The sequence below is a fragment of the Leishmania major genome, chromosome 28 (assembly GCF_000002725.2).
Source record: "Leishmania major strain Friedlin complete genome, chromosome 28".
Taxonomy (NCBI): Eukaryota; Euglenozoa; class Kinetoplastea; order Trypanosomatida; family Trypanosomatidae; genus Leishmania; species Leishmania major.
The window spans coordinates 84,221-101,857 of NC_007269.2; the positions used below are offsets into that span (position 1 = coordinate 84,221).

General features: G+C 61.6%; 7 protein-coding genes across 7 annotated transcripts; all 7 read left to right on the plus strand.

Moving 5' to 3' along the window:
• Positions 1–246: 246 nt before the first annotated feature.
• On the plus strand, positions 247–3,435 carry LMJF_28_0260 (conserved hypothetical protein; the record flags this gene model as incomplete). The annotated part of the gene is made up of 1 exon (XM_001684252.1): positions 247–3,435. One exon carries the CDS (start codon positions 247–249, stop codon positions 3,433–3,435), a length of 3,189 nt encoding a protein of 1,062 aa, XP_001684304.1.
• Positions 3,436–4,887: 1,452 nt separating this feature from the next.
• LMJF_28_0270 (phosphoadenosine phosphosulfate reductase-like protein) lies at positions 4,888–5,535 on the plus strand (the record flags this gene model as incomplete). Its single annotated transcript, XM_001684253.1, has 1 exon — positions 4,888–5,535. One exon carries the CDS (start codon positions 4,888–4,890, stop codon positions 5,533–5,535), a length of 648 nt encoding a protein of 215 aa, XP_001684305.1.
• A 1,611-nt stretch (positions 5,536–7,146) lies between these two features.
• On the plus strand, positions 7,147–7,797 carry LMJF_28_0280 (conserved hypothetical protein; the record flags this gene model as incomplete). Its single annotated transcript, XM_001684254.1, has 1 exon — positions 7,147–7,797. The coding sequence occupies one exon, from the start codon at positions 7,147–7,149 to the stop codon at positions 7,795–7,797; it is 651 nt and encodes a 216-aa protein (XP_001684306.1).
• Positions 7,798–8,460: 663 nt separating this feature from the next.
• Positions 8,461–9,219, plus strand: LMJF_28_0290 (conserved hypothetical protein; the record flags this gene model as incomplete). The annotated part of the gene is made up of 1 exon (XM_001684255.1): positions 8,461–9,219. The coding sequence occupies one exon, from the start codon at positions 8,461–8,463 to the stop codon at positions 9,217–9,219; it is 759 nt and encodes a 252-aa protein (XP_001684307.1).
• Positions 9,220–10,224: 1,005 nt separating this feature from the next.
• Positions 10,225–12,120, plus strand: LMJF_28_0300 (conserved hypothetical protein; the record flags this gene model as incomplete). The annotated part of the gene is made up of 1 exon (XM_001684256.1): positions 10,225–12,120. The coding sequence occupies one exon, from the start codon at positions 10,225–10,227 to the stop codon at positions 12,118–12,120; it is 1,896 nt and encodes a 631-aa protein (XP_001684308.1).
• Positions 12,121–13,475: 1,355 nt separating this feature from the next.
• LMJF_28_0310 (conserved hypothetical protein) lies at positions 13,476–14,429 on the plus strand (the record flags this gene model as incomplete). The annotated part of the gene is made up of 1 exon (XM_001684257.1): positions 13,476–14,429. One exon carries the CDS (start codon positions 13,476–13,478, stop codon positions 14,427–14,429), a length of 954 nt encoding a protein of 317 aa, XP_001684309.1.
• A 960-nt stretch (positions 14,430–15,389) lies between these two features.
• On the plus strand, positions 15,390–16,418 carry LMJF_28_0320 (conserved hypothetical protein; the record flags this gene model as incomplete). The annotated part of the gene is made up of 1 exon (XM_001684258.1): positions 15,390–16,418. One exon carries the CDS (start codon positions 15,390–15,392, stop codon positions 16,416–16,418), a length of 1,029 nt encoding a protein of 342 aa, XP_001684310.1.
• Between the last annotated feature and the right edge of the window lie 1,219 nt (positions 16,419–17,637).

Genomic DNA, 17,637 nt, shown 5'->3' on the forward strand with positions numbered 1-17,637 from the left:
CTCACTCGCCGGATGCATCGCCCGCCGTGGTCGACGCACTCGGCTAGCCTGGATCAAGTCGTTCGACACGCCGCGAGCGGCCGCAGCGGTAGCTGCACAGGAAGCGGCGGTGGGGGCACCGTTCCGTCGACATCGCTTCTTTGCTCCTCCGTGCTCGATGGCGTGTCCACCGCGGCTGCCGTCTCACGCTTGGCGGCTCAGAGCGGCCCATCTGCGTCGCTTGCGCAAACGCCGACTGTGCAGGCGATGCACGTGCTATGCCAGGGCTACCTTGAGACCTACGAAACACCAGAGGCGCTTGCGCGAGACACGGCGTGGTGGTTGGGAGAGGCGGCCTGCCTGCACGCTGCGCACACAGAAGGCAAACGCCACACTCACGTACCTGGTGAGGCGCCGTCTGCGGCGGTGGAGCGGTGGGGCGAGCTCATGAGGCACATGACTGAAGTGGTTGAATCGACTCACCATATCACCGCGGCGCAGCGGCAAGGGGACGCCATACCAGCGCTGTCACTGTCGCCACTGCAGAAGCCGGACGCATCGGGCGAGGCGAACCTCCTGCAGTTTGGCAACGACGTGCAGAATGGCGCCTGGGAGAGTCTTGAGATTCTCGACAGTTCGCCACACGGGGGTGGTGGGGCCTCCGCTGCCATGCACCGCGACGAGGAATGCCTGCGTGTGTTGGAGGCGGCGCTGCGGAATCCCACTCAGCACCGTGATGAGGAGGCGGAGCTGCTTGATAGCCTGCGGTACTTGTTGAAGCACCGTCCGGAGCTCATTCTCCAGCACGAGAACTTCACCGATCTCCAACAGGCGGTGATCGACCGCGCATGCTTGCACGAGGAAAGCGGTTGGACAGGGGCGGCCTTGTCACTGTTCCAGGCCCTCCCTCCCCGTGCCCAGCTCGATTTCACGCACGCCGCGATCTCCGCACTGCGTTCTCTGGGTCGCATTGGCAAGTCAGCCGGTCAGTCCCTCGTGCGCTTCCTGCATCTTCTTCTCATGGAGCTACCACAGGGATGGGTGTCTCTGTTAGACTACGAGGTGACGGAGGTTTTCGTGCGCGTGCTCACGGATGTGGTTGTTCCGTGCGGAAAGCTCTTCGGCGAGGTAGACCCTCGCGCTGTGTGGCTGAAAGAGTGGTTGGCGCGGCCTTCACTCGCCCTCTCGTTGGACGCTGTTCTCCACTCGCATCTGTGTCTCCTAGACGATCTCGCCGCGCAGCTGCCCTCTCCCCATGCGGCGTGTGTGCTGCTGTACCTGCTCCCACAGCTGAGCGAGCTCACCGAGCCACAGGACCCGTCTACACCGCCGTCGCAACAGCCTTGGCCGAGGCTGTTTCGCGTGCTTCTCCAGCTGCTGTGCGGTGAGGTCGGGCCAGACGCGGGCTTGTACGAAGTGGGTGCTCATGCTCTATGCCGCTGTGCTGGCTCTTTGTCGCCGGCAGACAAGGAGTCGACCTTCGAGGTGGCCTCGAAGGTGGTGCTCGGCTGGGCGCCAGCGGTGGCGTCGCCGGCGCACGACGCGCAGTTCGTCTTTGCCCTGCGCCTTCTGACAACGTTGCTCATAGGTGCCAGCGATAAGACGCCCTGGTGCAGCCCGTGCGCATGGAAGCTCGTGGACGGCCCGCTCTTTGCGCAGTCTCGCGCGTTGCTGCCAACTCGCAAGGGGCGACGGTCGTCAGCGCACTCGCTGTTCCGCGCTCTCATCCTCGACGTCTCAGACGTTGTACGCGAGTGCTGGGCGCGGCTGCTTCAGGCGCAAGCCCCGAAGCTGCCGATCACCCTCGCAGCTGTCGTAAATGACGTGTGCGGCGGCGGAAGTGCGTTTCGCTGGACTGAGCTGGTTTGGGTGTCGACCACGCTAGCCGGGTGGACCGCGCTCCAGCCGTACATACGGACCGTCAAAGAGGGCGTCACCGATCCGTCGGCACGCTGGGCGGAGCTGCTGAACGCGATTGTTGAAGTTGGTGGGGGCGCTTTCGACGCCACGTCGGAGATGTGGGCTTTCTCGACCACGTCGGCCAGCCCATCGACGAAGAAAAAGTCGCGCCCGTCTGGCTGTCTGCGCTCCCTCACCCCGCACAGCGTGGCACTGCTGCTCCGCTGGTCTACGTGCGCGGTGGCTCGCGATGGGTTGGCCGAGGCCGCGCGTGCTGCTTCGCTTGCCTTTCTGCGAGGGGGCCCGCACGCAGAGAGTCGGCGCCTGCGATGGCCGCTTCTCTTGCCCGTGGAGGCGTATCCGCAAGTCGGCTGGTCGGACTTGTCCTTCGGCGAAGACGCGTTCGGTGTCGCCCGTGCCGCCCGCGCCGGCGCCTGCTACCAGTCCATCCACCTTCTCCTTGGATCGACAGCCTTGCCCGCCGACAACGGCGGTGGTGGAAGTGACCCAAGTCGAGAGCTGCTTGAAGAGATTTGGGGGCAACTCGTGGACCTGTGGCTTGCGCCGGCGCAGCTCACTCCAGACTCGGCCGTCGCGCCGACAAACCGCCCGCCCTTCGGCGAAGACTCCCTTCTAACATTGCTTTCCGCCATGGCCCTTTGTGTGCTCGTGCGGCCGTCTGCGGAGTTCCGGGCGTGGTTTGACCCAGCCGTCGCACAGCAGCGCATACGTCAGCTGCGCCGGCTGTGCGAGGAGCGCCGCGGGGTGGACCCTCTATACTTTATGGTGCGCTTTGTCACTTCCGGCAAGGGTCGCAAGCGGCTGCCGGCGATTTTACTGGACGGCTTCGAGGCGGATCTGACGGTCGATACGGTGTGCGACGTGGACAGCTTCACCGAGGGCGAGGCTCTGCCAACGGGCGACATCGCCGCCGCCGCGACAGAGGAGGAGGCGCAGCAGCTGCAGGCGATGATCCGCCGCTTGTCGTCGAGCCACAGTGCGCCCCCATCCAAGGCACAGGCTCCTGCCGCGTCGCCGCCACCCCACTCCAAGGCGCTGGCGGCGGTGGCCAGAAGCCTGCTGGCGAACCGGACAGCGCTTCGAGTCACACGTCACGACGTAGAGCAGTGTCTGGCACGACGCAGCGCCGAAGAGTGGGCATCATATGCCAACACTGAGGCTCGCGTGCTGGCGGTGTGCGCGCAACTGGAACAGCAGCACTCTGCGAGCACCGCACTGCTGTCCGGCGCTCAGGTGGACATGGTGTTTCTCGTGTCGCTGTGCCTGCGCAGCTGGTTAGGCCTCCCGACGACACACAGCACGCCTGCGCGGCGCAAGCTCTACTGGACAGCTCTACAGTGTTTCAGCGAGCACGGCATTGCTGCTTATGATGCATTGGTAGCGCGCAGCATCGCCTTGCATGTGGAGCGGGCACTGCGGGAGAGTGCCGCCGTCGTGAAGGGCGCCGTCTTGTTTCCTGTTTCGCGCTCAGTGCCATTGCCCTCCGCTCTCTTTGCGCACTTGCTGGTGCGACCCTTTGCGCTGGCGATGAGCTGACCTTCAGGCCATCGTGCCTGGAGGTAAAGTGCGACGCGGCGCGGTGGTGGGACTGCCACAGGCGCGGCTCCCCTCCACTCTGCACTTGCGCACGTGGCAGAGGAGAACGAATTAAGAATCGAAAAATGAGTGGTACGCGGTGGCCGTCGACACCATTACAGTAATGAGAAAGGTGCTTTCCACCTTTTCATGTACACTTCGCAGCTGACGCAGCTCCTTTCCAGTACGAGAAACAGCGAAGCCGCGATTATAACTGCTGTGGGCCATTCATGTGATGTGCGGGACTTTGCTGATGTTGCGCCCACCCCCACCTTTTTTTTTCATTCTCGAAACCCTCAAGCGCTCCTCTTTGGTGTTCAGCATGCATCCGTTTGTGTAGGAAGGAAGAGGGACGAGGGATCTGCGCCGTTCATGCCTCGAGGGGCCGTCGTACGCCATGGCTGCGCACAGGCATTCGCGGTAGCGCCACTTCCACTCTGGAGCTCTCCCCCTCTCTCTGCAACTGCCATCATCGCTTCTTTCGTTTTGTACACGACCCGACACCGATCTCTCTTTCCCGCTCGCTCGCCTGCCCTCTTCCTCTGCTCCTTTCCCGTGCTGCCTCTACGGCCCGCCCCTCTTCAGTCCACCTTTCACATTGTGCGTGCTGTAGTGTGTGCGCTGGCCGGCACCCTCTCTCTCTTTCCAGAGCATCCTTTCGTGCGCACACACCGGTGTAAGCTCGTTGCTCCATCGTAACTTATCGGTCACTCTTTCGTCGGTTGTCCTCCACCCATACGTCTTCCGCGGCACTGCGCCTGCCTGTAGACCAAACAACACGATATACGGGACGTCCAGCTGGTGAAGAGACGCGGCCCTAGCCACCGCTTCTCAGAGCGCGTGCGTGCACATACACGTGGATAGAGCGAACCGACTCGTTGCCTCACCCACCCGTCTTGCAGACACGCGAGCCACGTCGGGTGCTGCCGGGCACGACGAAACGATTGATGCAGTGGCGCTGCTCTGTTCCCTCTCTTGCTGTACGTTGTTGTTTGTCCACTCTGTTTCTCGCCTTCCCCGTTCTGCGTCTACCCCATCCGCCCATCCATTGTGCATTGTATCGCCTCCGACTCGGTTGCCGCCGCCTTGCCATCCTGTGTGCTTCTCGAGCGATTCTCCGTGCTGACACTGCTGCTGCCTCCGCGGAGGGTTTCTTGAACGAGCGGGCGCCGACGGGGTTCCCTAGAGCCCTCTGCTTTGGCTGCTGCGTGGCTTCTCGTGCGTGGCTTTCGTATCGTTTCCTGCGTCCTTCCTCACCTACACTAATTTTGCACCGACCGCGCTCGTTCCTCTCCTTGCTTCGTGTCACTCATGCCGCAGGACGCGTCCGCAGCACCGGCTTCGCCGGGTGAGAGCGGATGCCGTGATGATGAGTGTGCTAACCAGGGGCCAGAGCAACCTGCCCTACCGGTCATGTCACCACAGCTGATAGATCGCGTCAACGCCTCCGAGAACCTCATTCAAGACATCTTCAAGCGCTACGCACCTTCCGAGATCGGAGTTGCGTTTAACGGTGGAAAGGACAGCGTGGTGATGTTCGAGTTGCTTCGGAGAGCTGTGACAGCACCGGTGCTGGCGCAGTGCTGCATCTTTGTAGTGGAACACAATGATGAGTTTGACGAGCTGCGCAAGTTTCGCGCGTGGTACATGCAGGAGGTTGCGCGAGGTCTGCCGCTAGTGCACCAGGGTGCGACGCAGGACATGCGACTCAGCCTATGGACGCTCACGGAGAAACACCCGCTCAAGGTGGTCTTCATGGGAACGCGCAAGACGGACCCACACGGCCGGTATCAGAAGGAGGCAGTGGAGAAAACGACGCCGGGCTGGCCAGACTTCTTGCGCGCATGTCCCCTCTTTCACTGGTCCGTGAACGATGTGTGGGTGTACACCAGGCTCATGTGCATCCCGCAGTGCAGCTTGTACGAGAGCGGCTACTCGTCAGTGGGCCGAAGTGCAGATACAAACCGCAACCCGTGCTTGAGGCGGGACGACGGGAGCTACCGGCCAGCGTGGGAGCTGACGTGCGACAACGCAGAAAGAGAAGGGCGCCAAACGGAATGAGAAGAAGCGCAGCAACAGCGGCAGGCGACTGCTGACTGCTCTCATCATCGCGTACCATTCTGGCGGGGCCAGGCGTGCGCACCTGCCTGCCCAACCCGTGTCCCGTGTGTAGGACCCCTTTACGGCTGCGTGAAGGTTGTGCAGAGGCTGCTTTTTTTTTTCGTTCACCTTTCCGCTTCGTGCACCGCCGTCAAATATACGAGGAGAACCGTGCGTGCGTCCGTCCCCGCACTGCGGAAGCAGTGGTGCTATGCTGACCGGAGAGGAGCTATTGTGGACCGTGGGGGATGCCGTGCACCCTCGTCTCTCACTCTCTTTGTTGCTTGTGGAGCGCATGTGTTTTCTGTGTCGTCGCCGTATCTGCCTGAACTGTTGCGCTCTGCTACTGTGCACTGTCTGGCTCTTTCGTGAGAGAACGCGGGTTTGTGTGCGACTGTGTGGAGAGTGAGGCGTGTGTGTGTGTGGGGGGGGGAGGCATCACCGCGAATGACTGCCTTCCATGCGTCCATGCTGCTCCTCTCCAAGTTCTCTTCAACTGCAGGAAGAGCGCACAGCGCGGGAGAACACGCTGATGTCTTGATGTGCGCATCTGTAAGTGCTTCCCACACGCTCTCCGGTGCGTTGCGCTTGGGTACGAAGGGCTCTGCTGCGTCCCCGCAGCCGTCTCTGCTTCTCGTGCGCGGTCTTCGCGTCTTCGCCTTGTTGTTTCAGTGCGTTCTTACTGCTGCTGCGGTGGTGCGGGGTGTGACGGCTGTGCCACACATGTCTACACGTTCGACTCATATGTCCACGTCTCCACAACAACGCACACCCCACGCCCACACGCGGATGCATGCGGTAGCCTAAAGCGTATGTCCCTCCCCATTTCTCGCTCTCCTAATCGTTGTTGTATTCAGTGATGTGATACTGATGCTATCCTCTCTTCATCTCAGATGTATTCGCCGGTTGAGGTCCGGTTCCCCTACGCCCCTCTGTCATCTCTCGTGCCTTGCGCAGACGTGTTGGTGGGCGGGGCGGAGGGCAAGGCGCTGAGAAAGGATACAACGACTACCTGAATACGTGAGCACACCGTCAATCCGGTAGAAGCGTGCGAGCGACACAGTTGGATGATGGGCGGTGGTGAAATACGGCACTAAATGAGCACCAAAAAGAAGACCCGGCAAACCAGCTGGACTGTTCGTGTACGCGCTTCTCCGCGGCACCACTGTGCGCCCTTTTGGGTGCTCATACTTATGTGTGTGTGGGGGAGGGCGGGGGGGCAGGGACGTGTACCGGGAACTTTACTTTGTAGCTTTCCTTCCCTCTCCCCCATGTCGCGAACAGAAAAAAACGAAAAAATGGCGGTGGAGCCAAGCTCACCACCTCGCGCAAGTGCCCGCTTCCGTCTTGTTGCACCTTTACAAGTTGTGTTGCACCGCATCTCTTTCCTCCCTTCGTCTCCTTCGCGCCGCCACGCCCCGCAGCCCGTTCTCGGATGGTGTTTTGGAAAATACACACATACACCGGATCTGGCCACGTCCACGACGCACGCTCGCAGCGATAGAAAAGGAGCATCGGATTAGCACACAGCGTTGAGATCGGAGGCGCCGCGATCCCTACAACAACGGCAAGATGAGCGGGCAGCCCTTCGATGCGATGTGGACGGCTCCGCCGCCGCCGTCCTATATCGACACCGTGTACATGAACCCACAGGACTATGTCGTGCTGGCCACGAGTAGCGGCGAGGAGGCGCTTGTGCACCGGGACTGCTTGATGGAGTCGCCTGTGTTGCGGCTCGCGTTTCGCAAGCGTGTCTCCCTCTGTACGGAAGACGTCTTCGTGGCGTTTGCCAAGGAGGACGAGCCATCGAGCACCGGTGCCTCGTCGTCCAGCATAAATGCCGTGGACGGAGCCCTCGCATCCGGGCAGCCTATCGCAGCAGTGGTTGAGCCGGCGGCTGGCGACGAAGGAGGTAGGAGCAAGGAGAATGAGGGCGACGACGTGCCGCAGGGCGCCGGTGCAGTACCGGTAGAGACGGGGATCGAGAATGCGATGGCCCCGGAGCCGCAGCACCCAGTCACCCTCAAGGAGACGCTTCGGACGGACAACTCGGTGCGTGTCTTATTTCCGCGTCTCAACGGCGATCAGCTAAACGTTCTTGTGTCGTATCTCTACTTCAAGCACCGCTACAACCGCCGCCTATCGGAGGAGCGGCCAGCATTTGAGGTGCCCACCACTGCCGCGCTAGAGGTGATGCGTGTTGCAGCGGCGCTGGAGTGCTAAAAGCATTAAAGACACACGCACACGCATATTGGCAGGCATGTACAGCGGCGCAGCGGTGTGACCCGAGCCGTCGAGTGCGTCGATACTGCGGCTTCACACTGTTTGCCTTTGGATCTATCTTGGATGTATGTATGCACGGGAGAGGTTGGTTCATGAGGCGACTGCGGATGGACCTGCCGCAGCTGTCCGACACGTACACACAAGTCGATACGCGTTGAGGCCCAAACAGACGCCTCGCCGTCTTTCTGCGCGCGTGCTGTTTTTGAGAGAGAGAGAGAGAGCCGAGGGGACGCGCTACGGGCGTAGAAGGGGGAAGTGTCTGTGGTGCTTGCTACTTCTGAAGTTCTCACCCACCTCGCCCGCGATACCGAGGGCGGTGACTTTAAGCCGATGGATGTACGGCGCGTTTCACCTGCGGTGTACTCGCTTGCTCACGGGCGTTGTCTGCAGTGTGAGTGACGCGTCCGTGACGTGGCCCATCGGCTTGCATCGTTCTCCTCATCGTCCGTATGCATGCACGTCTCCTCGTTGAATATACTCGCTCCCTCCTTGCAACCTATGTGCCCCCCCCCTCCTTTGGTGTGTTCACCAGCGTTGCGCACTGCACGACACATACGCAGACACATACACACACACACACACACACACATTGTGCAGCGGCTCATGAAGAGGAAAGCTAATCCAGCAGAGGCGGTGCCGCTGCCGACCTGCACGGCGGTGGGGCCAGAGGACATGGTGCTGGTCGCGTGCACGTCGGGCGAGACGTTCCTCGTGGAGCGCAACTGCGCCATCGTTAGCGGCCACTGTCGTGACCTGTTGCAGGTCTGGGAAGGTGCCGTGCGCCGCATCGCGCTGCAAAGTCGAGACGAGGAGAGCACCATAAGTGACGGCGCGGCAACGGAGATCACCGTGGTGCCTTGCATGGAAGCAGACTCACACAGCCGAGATGCTGTTGGCCCGCTCGCCACCGACCCAACGGTAATAACTTTCATGCCGTTCATGGATGCCGATGATGCCTCGCCTCTCGAGGCACTTTGCCACGTCCCAGTCACTCTAGTCGCCGAGCACTACCAGAAGCGCCTGAGAGCGGCGGAGGCCATCTCGCCAAGCAAGGCGGACCGTCCGTCGTCGAAGCAGGTGCCCAGCTATGGCGACCGCAAGGGGGCATCAGTCATTGTCGCAAAGCCCATCAGTCCGCTGGCGCCCATGGAGAGTGCCGATGGGACACCGATGTACCCGGTCGTGGTGATACCCTACATGACCCCGGAGCTCATGGAGGCGGCGCTATCGTACGCGCATAGAAAGTACAGAATCGACATGGACGGCGAGAAGTCGGGAGCGGAGCCGGCTGCGCCGATCAGCGTTGCTTCAGCAGAGGGCCGCTGGCGACTGATAGCGGCCTCTGTGCTGACCGGCGTGTGAAGGAACCGTGCAAGATGCACCCTCGGCGGCACCGTGTCACGGTGGTCATCACCCTTGCATCTACTGACATGTACATTACCAGGAAACCCCTCTCCACGTGTGGACGTCACTTGACGCGACCCCCCTCCCCCACCTAGTCGTCCTGTGTTTCTTTGTGGAAGACCACGCAGCACAATGCGCTGCAGAGAGAAAGAGAGGGAAGTGGGGCCTGCCGTGTCACGCTTCGTGCCGACTGCCTCGCGGTAGCTGGCGCACTTGGAGTTGTCGCTTACAGTCGATGGATGGGGGGAGGGGGCGTCACAGCAGACGGTCATAGCTATCCGACGCGTCTGCTATTCCCCTTCTCTACCCCTCACCCCAAACCGTCGGCTCTCGCCTCCAGAGCTGCGCTTTGGCTCTCCGTTCTCTCTCTCTCTCTCCGTCCCCTTTCGCACCGCGGCCGCAGCACTGGTATGCGCGCGCGTATCGGCGCACTCTCGTCCCGAACTCTCCTTCTCACTCCTGGACACTCGCGTGTTCTTCACCCGACACACATACACACACACACACACACACACACACGCACACACGTAATCGCGTCTGCTCGCCAGCGCAGGTGAGTAGACAACCAAGAGAAGCATTCACCGCCGGCAGAGAAGCACAGGACTGAACAAGGGCGCAGTCGTGGCGTACAAAGCCGGTGATCCTCCTCTCGTCACCACACCTCCTGCTCTCGCGCGCGTTCTCGCTCCTCGCGGGCCTCCCTTGCCGCCTCTTCAAGCATCCAGTGGACCTGCTGAAAACGTGCTGTTCAGTGTGCGAAAGGCGGCGACCGTGCCATTACAGCCCCACTTCTCTTATCGCCGCGTCTCTTTTTCCTGCATCGCCATTTTCCTCTTCGCCTCTCGTCGCGTCTGCGCCACAGTCGCGATGAATCGACTGGCGGCATCGAGGGCAAGGTCCGCGAGCTCTGCAGCCCCACACCTCGATGCCGGGAGCGAGGGGTGCGAGACACCGCACGAGTACATGCACGACTGCGAAGACACTTGCAGCTACTATCTCAGCGAAGCGCGGGAGAGTGACGGCGGCTTCCAGCACGGCGGCAGTGAAGATAGCGCCAGCGACGGCAGCAACGACTCGGACCACGACGGCGACAAGGACGACGGCGGCGGCGGGGATGGGAACGATGAGCCGCGCGACGACCCTTACTTTCGCGCTTCAGGTGACATGGACGAGGCCTCTAGAGTAACGCTGAGCGCCGCGCTCCTCAGTGACCTCGAGACCTCACACACCTCCCCAACGCCTCATGCGGCGCAGGAGACACAGAGCAAGTCCAGCGACTGTTGCGTCTGCGGGACGCACGCCATGTACACGTGCCCCGGCTGTGCGCGTCGTACATGCAGCATGATATGCGTGCGGGTGCACAAAGAAGACTTCAAGTGCACCGGTATGCGCGATGTAGCCGCCAAGGTGCCACTCAGCGAATTCACGGATCGGCAACTGCAGCGCGACTACCACTTCCTAGAGAACTGCCGTCGCGCCATCGACAACATCGAGCGCTGCTTTCCTCGCACGTCATGGCGGTACAACTACAAGGCGCTGCCTCCTCCCCTGCACGCCTTGCGCGAAGCGGCGCGGCGCCGCGGCGTCATCTGCCAGATCATGTCGGAGGGGATGCGCAAGCGAGACGAGAACACGAGTCGGCTTGATCGCAAGACTAACACGATTGTGTGGCGTTGCGAGTTTGAGTTTAGCAGCGCTGATGACGGGGCTGAGGTGACGACCATCTCCACAGACTGGGGCAGCGAGCGCCACCGGCTGGGCGACATCCTCAAGTACTGCTGGGCCACCAACCCACCACTTCTCTGTTACCACATCAACCGGCGGTACAACCGGGTTTCCAAGTACGTGGGCGAATCGGCGACAAAGACCGCGAAGGGTGTCGAGGGAGAGGTGCCCGGCGAAACGGACCCGACGCAGCACGACCGTGCGGCGGCACCGCTGGAAACTGCAGTGGATGCCTGCTCGGCAGCGGCACCCCCTACAGGGGCGGATGTCTTGCCCACGGCAGAGGTGACGAGGGTGGCGAGCGACGAGGGTGAGGGCGATGTACCACCGCCTACGGTTGCCGCTGTAGAGTCTGAGGCCGCAGCGAGCAGAGAAGGGCGCCCACTGAGGGCCCCGGCGGAGGTGCTTCCGCTGCGCGCCTACGAGGTGGTGTTGCCAATGCCGCCGATCGAGCCAGTGACCTCACGAGAAGCGCAGCAGCAAGCGTTCGTGCAGGCCTTCCTGACACGGGAGAAGTACGTGATTTTGTCCAAGGCGGAACGGCTGGGCAACAATGCGCGGTACTTCTTGCTCAACCCTTACGATACCCTCAACGAGAATCTGCGCCGACTTTTCTTCGTCAGCGAGTTCCCTGTGTTTGTTGTCGTGCATGCGTCTCAGCTGCACCGCTTCAGCCTCGTAACGGAGGAAGACAAGGAGGCAATCCGGAGCAGCTTCCGCTCGAAGAAGACCTACGAGCCGCGCGAGCGGCCGCCGATGCGCAAGCGGAGCGAGATGAAGCCGGAGGAATTGGAGCGTCTGAGTCGCGTGCCGTGCCGGCGCTTCCTTCAATGCCGCTGCCCGAACGCCGAGGAGTGCCCCTACTGGCACTGCACGCCCAACGAGATACCCGTGTGCCGCACGTTTCTCCGATTTGGGGAGTGCGATAAGGGGACACGGTGCAGTTTCCGCCACGATGCCGATGCGGTGCGGATCGCCCGCAAGCGTCAGCGCGACGGCCTCGCCGAAGACGGTAACCCGATGCGTGGTCGTGGTATGGGCCGCGGCCGCGGCTTCGGCCGGTTGCGTGATGGCGCCCGAGGACGCGGTGGCATGGGCGGTGGCTTCTACCCGCCGCGTCGCCGCACCGAGTAAGAGTGGTAATATAAGTACCACCAACTGCGCAGCGCATCCCCCCTCCCCCTTCTCTGCGGAGCATGGTGGAGATGCCACGACGCAAAGGAGAGGGTGTGTGGGGTCCCCTCAGCGATGACACTGAAGGTGGTGTGCCGGGGCGTGGGCTAGTGACTGCTGCTCTCGGTTACTTTCAATTAGTTTTTACGTGTAACGGGTGCGTGCGCGTGCCGACTTTTAAACCACCACCAAAGAAGAGGGAAAAGACCGCAGCTCCTGTCTTGCCGTTTCTCCTCGACCCAACCGCTCGCCACCAACACACGCATCTTGGGTGTGCGTGTCCGTATGCCAACGGCCCCGTTTGCCCTTCCGTGACCCATGTCTACTGTGGACTCCGTGCTTGAAGTGGAGGAGAGGGGCAGCGGCGGGGGGAGGCACCGTCCTCAGCCGTCTCCGCGCCTCCCTCTCCTGCTGCGCGGTGTGAGGCGTTGCGCCCGCAGCTGTGTGTACGCACCTCCACGTCTCCTCTCCGCAGCCCCAATGGGGAGATGGGCACTATGCACCGCTTCTCCACCCGCCCACATGTTCCTTAACTTACCGGGGCAGCCGCGGCGCTGTTGAGTCTTCCTCTTTCTTTCTCTGCCTTTCTTCTCTCCTTTCGCACGAACGCTTCCTCGCGTAAGAAGGGCGACTGCGAAAAAAAAAAAAGTAAAAGGAATTACGACCTGCGCTGCTTGTCGTACACGCGAGCACACGCACTTCTCTGCTTTGGCACGTGGTGCGAGGCGCTCCTCGCCACCTGCCCGCGTTTGCCCAGAAAAGCGTGAGGCCGCTTCTGCATACGGTGGCGAGACCGCCGTCCGTCCCCCTCCATCGTCTGCCCCGTCTAGCCTCCCCCCCCCCACACACACACACGATCTCGCCCCCTCCTTTTCTCTTTTTGTGCGTGTCGTGTCTCCCTCGTTTTTAATGGTGAGCGGCCGATATCAATCATTGCGGACCCCATTCCCTCACTCTTTTCTCGGCTGCGCCGTCGTCGCTGTTCCTGCCGTCCACTTGTCGACGGACGTCGCAGCGCCACAGTCCACGATTGCCGCCTTCTATCTATCCCGCTGGCTCTCCTACGCGTCCCCCCACCCCGCCCCCTCCTTGTCCTCCTCCTCGATCTTCATTGGTCGCCGCTCGCCTTCTTGGCCGCGTCGCTTTGGTGCGTGTCGGTGTCTGTGTGTGCTCGCGCTGCCTTCTTGTTTGTGTGTTGGTCTTGTGCTGAATAGTCGTCGCCGGCCACCGGTCGAAGAATGATCTCCGACACACCATCACCACCCTGCTCGTCAGTGACGCTTGAGGGTCGTGTCACAGCGGCCGCATCGCAGCCGATGCATGCCGCCCGACCGCGCTGGTCGCACGATGATGATGATAGCGTGAGTGTCGTGCAGAGCACACACGACTACACACAACGCATCTTCAAGACCAAACCTCAAAGTGCGCGGTGGGTGCGCGGGTTGACGGAAGATGGCCACGAGGACGACCGCACCATTGGCTTGCGGGGGCGCCGAGCAAGCATGAACCGGTGGGAGGAGCTCGACGACACCCCCGATGATGTTTTGCAAGGGACTGCGCACGCGGAAACGTGGCGTAGCCACTGGTTGTTTTACCCCAATGTACTTGCCATCGTCTATTTGTGCTTGATCGTCGCGCGTATGATGAAGGGGCCCCATCGCTCTTACCGGCTCGATTATCCCACCACGCCGTGGCAGCTCGAGCTGTACGGGCGCCGGTACGGCGAGAACGGCGTCTCCTTCCTGATGCGCGTCTGCGTGCCACTGGCTGTCCCGCATGCCGTCGGGGCAGCGTACACGCTGACTCTGACCTACATCATTGGTGTAGCAGCGCGCAATTTTATCGCGTTGTGCGGCGTTGGCTTGTCGCTGCTGTCCGTGGGTGCGCTATTGACGCAGAGCTGGTTGCTCTTCGCCTGCTGCGGCCTCTCTCCACATAGTCACCAGTGGGAGTGCGACTTGCCATTTGCCCTCCACCACGTCTGCAGCGTCATTCGGGTGCTGTGCCCGCTCCTGGCGGTGTGGTGTGTGTCGCCGGTGCTGGATCAGCTGTGGGGCTGCGGCTACCGGTGGCGGTGCGTGCTCGCTGTGCCATGTGTGATGGCTCTAGCGTGCCTGGTCAGTTCCGTGTACGATGAGGTGCCCTCGCACCCGATGCTGGATTTGGCACACATGTCAGTGCTGCTCGCCTGGCCTCTCTTCGTGAAGGCATGCTGGAGGCTCAAGCGCTTTGCGGCGGTGCCGAACACGGAGAAGCTGCACGAGCAGTAAGAACTTCAAAAGATGGCGCGTGTACGAGTGAGAGCGAAGAAAACGCCGACGCGAAGGCTCAAACGTAAGCATAACGCGACCGATAGCGGAGAGGGAGGCGTGTAACTGTGTGTGTGTGCGTGTGTGTCGAGGAAGAGATCCGTTACTGTAGTGGCGAAACACCTGACTCTCATTCGCGTCGCCAGTGCTCAGCAGTCATCTCTCTCTCTCTCTCTCTCTCTCCTCCACTCCCTCTCCCGTCCCTCTGTGCATGAGTGTGCTTGTGTGCTCGGCTGCTGTCTCTCTCTCTCTCTCGCCCCTCGTTGTTGTGCGTTGATTCGATCACCACCCACCCACCCCTCCTCTCCGGTCTACTCGTTGCGTCGGTGGTGGTGTGTCTCCACAACCCCACGCACTTCATCCGAGAAAACGGAAAAGGAGGAGCAACATGCACGCACAGACGCCACGGTGCAGCCATCTAGAGTGCGCAGAATTGAGTGCGTCTCCATGCGGATTGTGTGCATGTGCTCCTCCCCTCTGGTGTCCGCGTCTGTTGAGCGGAGCGGGGACGAGGATACGAAAAGGGATCGGGAGAAGTACCTCTCGTCTGAGCCACTTCCGCTGGCACGTCGCATCATTGTTAAACGCCTCTGCGATGTGCCTGGGGACATCAGCGAGGCGGATGGTGATCTACAGCGCCCCAGCCAAGCACGTTTCCGATGCAGGAACACGCACGTGCAGCCCCTCCTCCGTCTTATTTTTCTTTCCTTCGTGTATTCCTGCCCTTCCACCATCACCCCACCCCCCTTTACGCGAACTTCTCTCGCGCGCGCCAAGGAATCGCCGCGAACGAGGACGGCGGCGACGTCAAGTGCATCACGCACGCGCAAAATCCGCCGCTGAGGGAGGCGTTGGTAAACGTCTACGCTTTCACCTCTCTTCCTACCTCCTTGCACACGCTCCCGCACTTTCCTCTCCGCCATGTCGTCCTCCATGATTCCACTGAGCGCGACGGCGCAGCGCGTCAAGATGCTCGAGTGCGGGCCGTGTGCACTCCGCTCAGCGATGCGGAGGGCCAATCGAGAGAGCTGGACACCGCCGCTAGCAGACGTTGCTGTGGACATCGTGGCCGGCGCCCTTACTCTCACCAGCGCCAACGAGGTTCTTGTCCCCGCCTCACTCGTGCACTATGTGGAGGCCTGCAGGACAGAGGCGAAGCGGACTCCCAGTGGCGCGCTGACGCAGTGGCCATGGCCAGCCTGGGACGTGGCACTCCAGGAGCAGCGCCTGGTGACCCTGGTCACGGCCCGGGACGTGGCACCCCTCGTGAGTAGCGACTGCTATGGCGGCGCCTACCGCACCTTGTGCGTTCCCGTTCCGGCTGGACCTCTTGTAGCACAGCTCGATTTCGGCATCACTGTGGACACGTTTTATGCGGAAGTGCTGTCAGGGGTGCTGGACGTAGTCGGGGCAGACGGTCGTGTTCGGTGGCGCGCTTGGATGCGGTCGGCGCTCACCTGTGGGTACGAAGGCACGCATGTGCCACCGATTCGCGTTGCGGAGTACACGAGCCAACTGCTTCGGCAGACGGGCGGGTGCGAGAGCGTGATGTGGGAAGCCGCCGTGACAGGCCTGACTCCTCGCTGGCTGGAGACGGCGTCCAAGACGGCTTTAGCGGTAGGCGTGCCATCAGGGTTGCTGGCACTGGCACTGCCGGAGGAGTCCGGCTGCACAGCGCGACTGCTGGCCAAGTCTGTCGAGGTCGGCATCACGTCGTGGGCGACGTGTGCCGTCGCTAACAGCCCTCTCTACCCTCACGCTTCTCCCGTGGCCTCTCCACAGACAGTGCAGCTCTTCACGACCGGCTGGAATGATGTGTCTGCAGCTGTGGCACCAACGTGCGACGGCGACGCCGCCGTTGACGCCGCGGAGGAGAGCCTGGGGCAGTGCTTCGACTTTGAGGACGCCGTCACAGAACGCGTCAGAGCTGTCCTGCACACCGATGCGTGAAAGACTCCAAGAATCAGGCGTGTTGCGCGAGCACAGGCACGGGCAGGTGATCAGAGAAGTGAAGGCAAAAGCGTGGTGCGCAGGGGACGAGGCTCGGTGGATGACGGGGCCCGCTCTTTCGCAGGAGCAGCACCTACTTCGCTTACTCGGCCTTTGTACCATCGCGTTGCCTCCCTCCCACCCCACCCCTGCCGTTGGTCAGCATGATTTGCCGCCGCCTCCGCGCTGTCACGGTGCCGCCTGCGTGGCACTTCCGTCTTACTCACAGCTGCACGTGCTGCTGAAAATGCACCGCATCGTTTTCCCTTTTGCATGTCTGCTGCATTTGTGTTGGCCAATGACATGGCACCGGTGCACGAACCAAGTCGGCAGTGTGTGTGTGTGTGTGTGTGTGTGTGTGTGTGTACGCTGCATCACAGACAACCGGAGAAGGGTCTGACCTTTTCTTTCCGATGCGCTCATCCGATGCTCTTCGGAGGTGGGCGAAAGAGGGTGGAAGGCAAACGCGGAGGGGTAGGGGGGCTCCTGGGCCAACGCCGAACGGCTGCCGGGCGACTACGTGACAGGCGCTTCTGGGTTACGACTCGGCCCCGGCCCCTCTCCACCCCCCTCCACACACACATCTCGAGCACCGGCTGCTTCGTACTGTACGCCGCGTAGCGACGGTGACATGCGTCGCGTGCGAGGATCACTTACCCCCCTCCCCTCTTTTGTTTGTTCGTTGCTGTCGACGGTGGAACTTGCACCTGCTATTCGCTCCCCTGCGCACTCTCACCGTCTCTCTCTCTCGCTCTCTTCGCCCGCTGCGCGGACACATGCATGCTCGCGACCACAAAATAAAACACGCCACTAAAGAAGAGTGTACACCTGCGTGTTTGGACTTGTGCGCTTGCGGAGGCTTCCGTGTCTGAGTGTCTGCGCCTCTTGGGCAGCAACTGCGTAAGCACGACGACGTTGTCTTTGACGCCGTCTCTCTCTCTCTCTCTGCCCGTCACGGGAGCGTGCAGGCGGAGGTGACCCTTTTTCGCCTTTCCTCTACGTGAAAGGCCACTCGATCTTCAGTCTCCCACTCCTGCCGTCCCCTCCGTTAGTGAGAGGATGTTCACCAAGAAGCGCGCGGCCATTCACAATGTGCGCAACAATGTCGACAGGTCAAGCGGCGCCGGCGGTGGCGCTCTCACACGCAAAGACATCGGCTGCGGCATCGTGGACTGCCCTC